The 9,630-nt window shown below is 37.9% G+C and overlaps 2 protein-coding genes across 2 annotated transcripts; one reads left to right on the top strand and one right to left on the bottom strand.

The window, feature by feature from the left end:
• The first annotated feature begins 1,380 nt into the window (after positions 1–1,380).
• On the top strand, positions 1,381–2,137 carry LOC309492858 (hemoglobin subunit beta-like). The gene is made up of 3 exons (XM_082161914.1): positions 1,381–1,513; positions 1,608–1,830; positions 1,930–2,137. The coding sequence occupies exons 1-3, from the start codon at positions 1,422–1,424 to the stop codon at positions 2,056–2,058; spliced, it is 444 nt and encodes a 147-aa protein (XP_082018040.1). The 5' UTR covers positions 1,381–1,421; the 3' UTR covers positions 2,059–2,137.
• Positions 2,138–4,150: 2,013 nt separating this feature from the next.
• Positions 4,151–4,899, bottom strand: LOC309496968 (hemoglobin subunit alpha-1-like). The gene is made up of 3 exons (XM_082167166.1): positions 4,760–4,899; positions 4,453–4,660; positions 4,151–4,369 (listed from the first exon to the last, which is right to left on the bottom strand). The coding sequence occupies exons 1-3, from the start codon at positions 4,852–4,854 to the stop codon at positions 4,241–4,243; spliced, it is 432 nt and encodes a 143-aa protein (XP_082023292.1). The 5' UTR covers positions 4,855–4,899; the 3' UTR covers positions 4,151–4,240.
• Between the last annotated feature and the right edge of the window lie 4,731 nt (positions 4,900–9,630).

The following is a 9,630-nucleotide window of genomic DNA, read 5'->3' on the forward strand; positions in this document are numbered from 1 at the left end:
TATAGCTGTATTTTTAATTCATTTTTATTCAATTATCTAGCAATTCATTCAATTGAAGTTAATTTAACAATTCACCATCAATCACTGGCGCCACCAACCACCCGGTCAAGAAAAAAAACAAGAGTGTAAAATAGACGCACACTAAAACACTTTCTTATGTGGACAACACAGATCAGGAGTTCGATGTGTTTATAAAACCAAAAATTCAGACACAATTCAGAAAAACCCCACAGGGCAGGGATTAGAGGACTGAAGAATATAGCCTATGCCTTGCAGCCTTGGGTTTATACAAACCGTGGCACAATCCAAAACATATTTCGGGGAATTACCTTTCATAGGTAAGATTGAATAGTCGTTTCTGGTTGTTGGTCCTAACATCATGTTGGCAGCTAGTTGACCACCACAGTCAGACTATTAATAGCTAGCGATAATGCTAGTTAGTAAGCTGAGACTTTAAAAGAAATAGAGTTTATATGATTCTAATGAAGTCTCAGCTTATAATGTTATAAACTAAACTAAATCGCAAGTGAGTCTTGCGTGCAGTACAGTGAGCACGTGACTTTAACAGGACAGGTCAGGCTGTCAGAATTAGAGACAGAGCTAAACCCAGCCCGATCTCATGTTGGCTAAACCATGTCTTCAGTTACCCAACTCATGTCCAAAGAATAGATGTTTTTTTTTTTTTTTTTTTTTTGCTTGTCATCTAATCGTGGCTCGTTTATATTTTTCTTCCATTATATTTTTCTTCCATTTATCTTTGTCTTCATCCAGTGGCAAGCAGGACAACTCAAACCTCAAGGAAGGCTGAAGAGAGAGCCAGTCCGTGGACGTACCTCCTGTATATTACTTAGGCCTATAGCCTATGTTATTGTAATACTACTTGTATTGTCACTACTCACTACTTCAGTAGGCCTAAGTATTTTATTGATATGTTATTCTACAGTTATAGGCTATGCACAGTCTTACCCGGTCCGATATGGCGGACTCCTTGACGGCGAAAAGTGGCAAATGAGGCGTCTTATGGCTCTCTAAGAGAGAAGAACCAAATTATTTTTCTAATAAACACGTCAGCGGAAAATGAAGAGGCAGAGATCTGAGAAAACATACTCTCTTTTCAGGTTACATTCTGTTGAACAGAATCCAGTCTCGTTTGGCCTTTTGCTGTTTCAGTTTATTTCTCGACAAACTGTTAGAATTAACTGTTTAAGTTTAGTTTTTGTAGATATTAGAAAAGTAAGTAGGCTATGATATGAATCTCTTGGATGGACGTGGTTGAAACAACCCACAAACTTATCACCCAATAGCCTGCTAAGGGGTGTGGCAACGAACAGCATTTAAAAGTACATCTCTGAAACTCTCTCTTCACAGGATTCTTCAGCTTCTGTTAAAGGCGTTTAGTCTGAACATCTAAAGTCGGAAACATGGTTGAGTGGACAGATTTTGAGAGGGCCACCATCCAGGACGTCTTCTCCAAGATTAACTACGACGTCGTTGGTCCCCAAGCCCTGGCAAGGTATTGAGTCTTAGCAATACTTTAACTTTAAGGCAGGCGACTAATTTTCAAACTGAGCTCTGATAAAATTATTTATTTTCATTGTGTTTCGTAGATGTCTTATCGTGTACCCCTGGACCCAGCGGTACTTCGGCAATTTTGGAAACCTCTACAACGCCGCTGCCATCATGGGAAACCCCATGGTTGCTGCTCACGGTAAAACTGTGCTCGGTGGTCTGGACAGGGCTTTGAAGAACATGGACGACATCAAAGGCACCTATGCTGAACTAAGTGTGCTGCACTCCGAGAAGCTCCACGTCGATCCTGACAACTTCAGGGTAAGTTTGACGCTCAAGTAACGTTCATTAGTCTTGTTCTGGCTTCATTGTTCACGTATCTCGTCTGTGTATATATCACTGCTCTCTGTCCTCCCACAGCTTTTGGCTGACTGCTTAACCATCGTTGTTGCTGCACAAATGGGTGCTGGATTCACACCTGCAGTCCAGGCCGCTTTTCAGAAATTCATCGCCGTCGTGGTCTCCGCACTTGGAAGACAGTATCACTAGATACTAAACCTGCTTGTGCACAGAGGATCATCTGCTGTTTAGAATATGATTTCTGAGTTTAAGCAAATAAATATTTCAATATTCAATATTCAGTGCATCATGTTTTCTTTCATATTCGCATCGCATGAACTCACTCTTTGTGTGTTTGGGATTGCTTCTGCTGCAGACAACATTTGATATGAAAATAAAACAAACCTTGATAACAACTGTTTCTAACAGATAAACGTATATTAAAATAGGCAGCAAATTCGTGCATAACCTAATCCGAACACCTCTCACAATAATACTTGAAATAACTTTAATAAATGCAGATTAGGTCCAGGTTATATTTCAAGTTCTATTTCAACAAACAGACGAAATAAAATGAACCATTTTATGCACAGGATGTAATATACATTCTGTCAAAGAATAGTGTCCTCAACATTGCATTGTGTCATCTCAAACTAAAATTAATTTGTAATTATATACAGGATGTTGAAATATATTTCAGAGATATAGTAGAGTTTGAGAGTTTACAGTTAATTTAGCCTTTGGCCTAAAGTCCAAGGAGCTTATCAGAAATAGATACAAATATTAACACAAATTCATGAAGATAAATTCATTTTTTTCAGCTTTTCAATGTTTATACATGTTGCAATATTTGATGTTTTAATCGTCTACGCTACAAACATAACCAAATACAATTTACTCGTCGTTGCAGAGTTCACTAATGATATAATGTTATTTTCATCAAATAGAATAATTACAATTAAAATAATAATTAGATCCTCTTTTTAAGTTGAAAGTCCATCCGTCTCGTACAAATTGTGTAAAAAAATATTTAAAAATTCCGAGAAATTGTTTTTACGTTTATCAATTAGTTTTGGTCAATATAATTTCTTTAATTAAATGTCAAAGTATCTCATACAAATAAGACTCATTTAATTTTGTACTTAAAGTTGACTAGTTTATTTGTTTTTAAAGTATTCAAAAGAAAAAAAGTATTAAAATATACAAAAATATTTTTGTAGCCTATTATTTATTATTCTACTTTGGTCAGAGTTCTCTCAATGTTGAATATGTATAGATTCAGGACACACCATTAAACCAAAGCCAATGAAACTTTTTACAGAAATATTTAAATATATTAAATGTTTGAGAGATTTTAGTAAGCTATTGTTATATGTGCATATTCATTTCAGCAAAGGCTGATTTTGTTTTTGTTTGTAAATACTAATCGACCGTGTTCACATTAAAATTAAAATTGAATTACAGGTTTCAATGATGGATATGTTTTAATTCAAATAAACTGCATAATACGTTCATCTGTGACTATATTTTACATATTAAATATGAATATATTAAATATAAATATTTTATTATTTTTAATAAAAGTTTAATGACAGGAGCTCAGAACGGCAAAATTATATAGTCGAGACGTCTATCTATCTATCTATCTATATATAGATATATATTATTTAATATAAATTATTAAATAAATATTAATAAATAGATTGTAACAATTAAAATTAAATAAATTGTAACAATTATATAACCCCCCAAAATTATAGACCGAGTAGAAATGTTACTCAATAAGGTTGAGCAATTATTTTGCAATGCTTGGTCATGTAAAGGTTTTAAAGTTTAAAGTTGTTTACCTTTATTTGCTTGTTTATTTGTTTATTGTTTCAGGTTTTATGTTTTATTTTATTTTAAACTTTGCCGTAAAACTGTTTACAATGGGTATCATTCTAAATCAGCATTATACTTTCATGTTCATGATGGCAGTCTTATAGAATGTATTAAACAGTTATAAACATTATTGGTGTTCTAATGTGAGACTGCGCAGTATCTCGTCTCTCTCCTTTCACTAATTGTCTTCATTTCATGACAACAAAGCGATGTTTTAAAACATTATTTTACTGACAAGCAGACACTGGTAAAGGCAAGACACCCCCGGTGAATAGGGTAAAAAAAATATATATATTAGGCATAGATATCACCATACTTCCCCAGTTGATTGATTACATTACAAATGGCAAACACCGAAATGTCGTTTAAATATGCAAATGCGGAAGGTTTATGACTTGATAAAATATGCAGCAAAGACATTTATTTAAAGTTTTTCATACTCGTTTATTGCATCAAAATAAGACAGAAAGTTTATTCAGGCATCCGTCTGGTCTTGAACAACCATGCGCGCTCATCTGTACTTCTCGGCCAGAGCCAGAGACAAAGCAGAGAGGAACTTGTCCATAGCAACATGGGCCTCGGGAGTGAAATCGGTGGGGAACAGAATGGCCAGAACCACGAGTATGTTGTGGGACAGAATCTATGGGAAAACACAGACAGCGAATTCAGGTTACCGCGACTACGAGAGTATGACCAAATTAAGACGAACTTTCATGCTTTTACCTTGAAATTGGCGGGATCAACTCGCAGCTGGAAAGCATGAAGCTCGCTGAGGTTCAGAAGTCCAGAAGTAAGGTCATCGATTTTGCTGACAGCCTCACCAACGCCACCCATCACAGTCTTCCCGTGCTTCCTCACTGGAGCAGAGCCGGGACTCAGGTCTTTCCAGTGAGAGAAATAGGTTTTGGTCTGTGGGTAGACCGCCAGCATCCTATAGGCAGACACGTTGAATTGAATTCCAGATAGACGCCAAGAGAAAACATTAAGCTATGACTATTAGCATATTACAGCACACCATAATAAACCTTACCTAGAAAGAGCATCATGTCCGATCTCGTCAGCTTTTCCTGAGACCTTGGCCCAAAGGGCTGTGACGGCAGCTTTGTCTTTGGCAGTGAGACTCATCGTGGAAGGATGACTTTAGTTTGCAGAAAACTTCTGTAGACTGCTGACAAGAGGACTGGCTGTTTTATACTGCCATGAGGAAGAAACACCCAAGACCCTCCTCACACCCCCAAAGATGACTTATCAAGCTTTGGAAGACTTGTCAACTTTTGAATGCCACACTATAATTTTACTATATACTTTGTAAAGCTGTATTTTCGTCCATTTATTTTTAAAATCAGTTAGCAATGAATTAAATTGAAGTTAATTAAATTAATACTTATCTATCTGTTATTTTAATGAATAAGCTTACATGAGGCGATACTTCTATAAACTCTTTTATTTTGTTTTGGTTTACATTTTGAGGAGCCCCACTGCAAAACATATAACTTTCCACATACAAGCAATTTAAATATTACGTTTTTTTTTTTTTGTGATAGCACGCGTGTTCTGTTATTTTTCTTGTTCTTTCCTTCTTTCTTTCGATTATCTTGTATTTTTATATTTTGTATAATATGATAAAATGACTTGATTTGATCAAATTATTCCAAATGAACTTTGTCAATTAAACATTGTGTAATTCTTGCCACGCCTTGCTGAGAAATGTGTGCTATCTTTGAAATGGCCTGTTATCAAATGAAGTTCTTGTCTGTGGGCGTCTCACTTAAGTGTAGATAATTCTGGAGCTCACAGTTCAACAGCTTTTTAAGACTTGCACCAGGACTTTGGAAACTATATAAAAATAGAAATATAGGAAATATACACCTGACATGTTTAGTTAGCCTATACTTTATTCTGTAATTCCATCAACCTAATAAACAAATCAATAAATGAATTCATGTTTGGAGTCATCAAATGATGATTTGAATGCAATTACCTTAAATGACCAGTGGGGACGCTTGCCATAAATGTGTATAGGCTAACCTTAAATACTATCGTATCACTAATTGTCAAAAGATATATTTTTGACATTTGCCAAATGATCATTTTTCTTAGGTCTCTGCATATTTTTTATGTTCACTCTCTCTCACACACACACATTTTTATACATACAGACTTTATATTCACTACCCCTACACACAACCCTCAAAGAAAAATGTCTGCATTTTTACATTTTCAAAAAACTTTTTTTATTAGCTGTTTACCTCATGGGGGCCAAAAGGATCTCAGATATTCCCAATTTTCCATCTTTGTGGGGAATTTTTTTTCCGGATACTCAGCTATTACCGCCTCGCGCTATTTAACTGTTTAAGGGACACAGATATCAAGTCATATCATATCAGTCCTGCTTCAGTTTAAGTTAATTTTGGCTCATTAAAGCTGCTCGTGTTGTGGCGCTGATAAGTACGAAGTGAAAAGCTAATTTTCAGATTGGATTAACGTCATTTGAACAGAATTTCTGACATATGTTTTGCAGGATTATATGATGTGCGAGTGACTGATATAAATAAACGCAACCTAACCAACAAGTAATTAGTGGTATAGCAGCATTAAAGCATTATTTGATAAAGTCTGTGTGGGGGAAAATTAATGTATATGTGATTGGGCCCTTGTTTTGGCAAGGTCAGTGTGCCCAGTCTGTTGATCTGAATGCAATGTGTTTGCCTGCTTTTACATCTACACGTGTTCCTCGTCAGATGCTAATTTGGCTCCTTTGGCTCCAAAAGTGTTGTTGCATTCATTTTGGGTAACTCGGGTCGCCAGCATGGGAGGTGGGCGTGCTAACATAGGATGCTTAAGATTGCAGATCTTTTTAATGAAATCTGAGAGGTTTCTGAACCAGCCATAGGCAGCAATGTCATTGCAACTTTCAAGGCCCAGAAAGGTAGTAAAGACATCGTCAAAATAGTTCTGTCACGACAACTCTCATGGTAATGGTTATGGCAATGTTAATGTACATGAGTAAACCCCCGTAGCAGATCTATACAGGTGGAGCTGGGGAAGTTGGAGGGCATTTTTGAAAGCGTGATGCATACTGCTAAAAGCAACACACCGGTATTTTTTTTTTTTTATGTTGACCCGCACCTCATTGGCCGCTGATGCAACAGCAACCAATCAGCTGTGCAATGTAAATAATGATGTGATCACTACCGAATGAGTTAAAGACCTATCAGCCTGCACCATCTAGAGTTTAATGCCAGAAGATAATTCTGTCATGACAACTCTTGGGAGATTGGTATGGTAATGTGCCGTTTTTGTGTGTGTCCCTTTAAATGCAAATGAGCTCCTGCTCTCCGCCCCCGACAGCCGATCCTTTGCATGAGCTTAGGATATTCCGGTAATAACAAAACAAAATCTCACTCATCCAAAATCTCAGAAATAACCAGTAGCGGAGTGTAGCCTTACGGAGAGACTCAGGAAGATGTTGTTACAATTAGACTACAGCTGGACGTTTCTGAATGGTTAGTAGATACATTTATGTAGTTGTTGTGGAGTTACATTGATCCATCTCATCGTCTCTGCTTGTACCGTCATGTTTAACTTTTACACAAGTTGACACAGTTCATGTACATTAAATAACCCCCCAACAAAGCAGGAGACAAGAGAAAAGGGCAGAGCCTTCTTCAACACAAACTTCTTATCAGATCATTTACAGGTTGAACAGCCAATGCCAATACATTGTTACGCATTTGTAAAGCAACATTTCACCCTACACAGTTGTACATGGTAATGGAAGAAATAGACAATACAAGTAATATACACGTGCTGTTGAGTGAGAAAACAAGCTGCTGCATCGGCAGATATGCATATCTGCACAATGACATAAGGCTATGTGCGCCTTCTGCCTTGCCGACTGGCTTAACACTAGTGACCTAGGCTATGTGTGCCCTGGCTACCTTGCTGACCGGCTTAACACTAGTGACCTAAGGCTATGTGCGCCTTGGCCACCTTGCCGACCGGCTTAACACTAGTGACCAAAGGCTATGTGCGCCTTCACTGTAAAAAATTATCGTGATTTTAACAGTAAAAGACTGTAAAAATGCTACAGTGAAAAACTGTTAATTGGTTAACAGAAAGTTTCCGTACTATATACGGTAAATAACTGTGATAGTTCTAATGGTACATTTAATGTCATTTTACTGTAAAATACCGTTAAATTTACAGATTTTGGAAGTAAAAATAAACAAGTCACTGTATAATTTACAGTGAAAAAACGTAAATTGACATTCCCACAATTCCCTGCGTGACACTTCACATTTGATGTATTTTTGTTGAAATAACTATGTTTCGTCATAGTTTTCTTAGTTTTTTTATAATCAGTATGTACATTAGGGTTTTAGATTACATTTAATGTTGTTAAATTAATGTTTATTGTATTTTTTTAATTTTATGTGTGTTACCATGATGGTGTTTAATGTCTGTGTGAATGACACTGTGCACCTTCTATATATATTAATATTAACAGTCTTGTGGAAGAACTACTTGTGATGAGCTTTGATTAATCATGTGACTCTCATTACTGCTGAGATTGTTGGTTTGTCAGTGTAATACTATGGTACAAAACAGATATTAATACTTCAATAGGTCGGTAAATTAACATTATATCATATTACTGAAATCCAATGTTAAATATACATGTTTAAAATGTTAAATTTACATGTAACTCCGTAAGTATGTTTACGGTTTGATGTGTTTTTTACAGTATTGTTCTGGTAACCACAGCTGCCAGTTTTTTTCCGTAAAAACAACGGGATTTTTTTTACAGTGTTGGCTACCTTGCCGACCGGCTTAACACTAATGACATAAGGCTATGTGTGCCTTGGCTACCTTACCGAACGGCTTAACATTAGTGACCTAGGCTATGTGTGCCCTGGCTACCTTGCCGACTGGCTTAACACTAGTGACCTAAGGCTATATGCGCATTGGCTATCTTGCCGACCGGCTTAACACTAGTGACCTAGTCTATGTGCGCCTTGGATACCTTGCTGACCGGCCTAACACTACTGACCTAAGGATATATACACCTTACCTACCTTGCCGAACTGCTTAATACTAGTGACCTAAGGCTATGTGCCTTGGCTACCCTGCCGACCAGCTTAACACTAGTGACCTAGTCTATGTGCGCCTTGGATACCTTGCTGACCGGCCTAACACTACTGACCTAAGGATATATACACCTTACCTACCTTGCCGAACTGCTTAATACTAGTGACCTAAGGCTATGTGCCTTGCCTACCTTGCCGACCGGCTTAACACTAGTGACCTAGGCTATGTGTGCCCTGGCTACCTTGCTGACCGGCTTAACACTAGTGACATAAGGCTATGTGTGCCTTGGCTACCTTGCTGACCGTCCTAACACTAGTGACCTAAAGATATGTACACCTTGCCTACCTTGCCGAACGGCTTAATACGAGTGACCTAAGGCTATGTGTGCCTTGGCTACCCTGCCGACCAGCTTAACACTAGTGACCTAAGGCTATGTGCGCCTTGCCTACCTTGCCGACCGGCTTAACACTAGTGACCTAAGGCTATGTGTGCCTTGGCTACCCTGCCGACCAGCTTAACACTAGTGACCTAAGGCTATGTGTGCCTTGGCTACCTTGCTGACCGGCCTAACACTAGTGACCTAAGGATATGTACACCTTGCCTACCTTGCCGAACGGCTTAATACGAGTGACCTAAGGCTATGTGTGCCTTGGCTACCCTGCCGACCAGCTTAACACTAGTGACCTAAGGCTATGTGTGCCTTGGCTACCCTGCCGACCAGCTTAACACTAGTGACCTAAGGCTATGTGCGCCTTGCCTACCTTGCCGACCGGCTTAACATTAGTGACCTAGGCTATGTGTGCCCTGGCT

The sequence above is a fragment of the Leuciscus leuciscus genome (genome assembly GCF_965113295.1).
Source record: "Leuciscus leuciscus genome assembly, chromosome: 1".
In the NCBI taxonomy this organism is placed as follows: domain Eukaryota; kingdom Metazoa; phylum Chordata; class Actinopteri; order Cypriniformes; family Leuciscidae; genus Leuciscus; species Leuciscus leuciscus.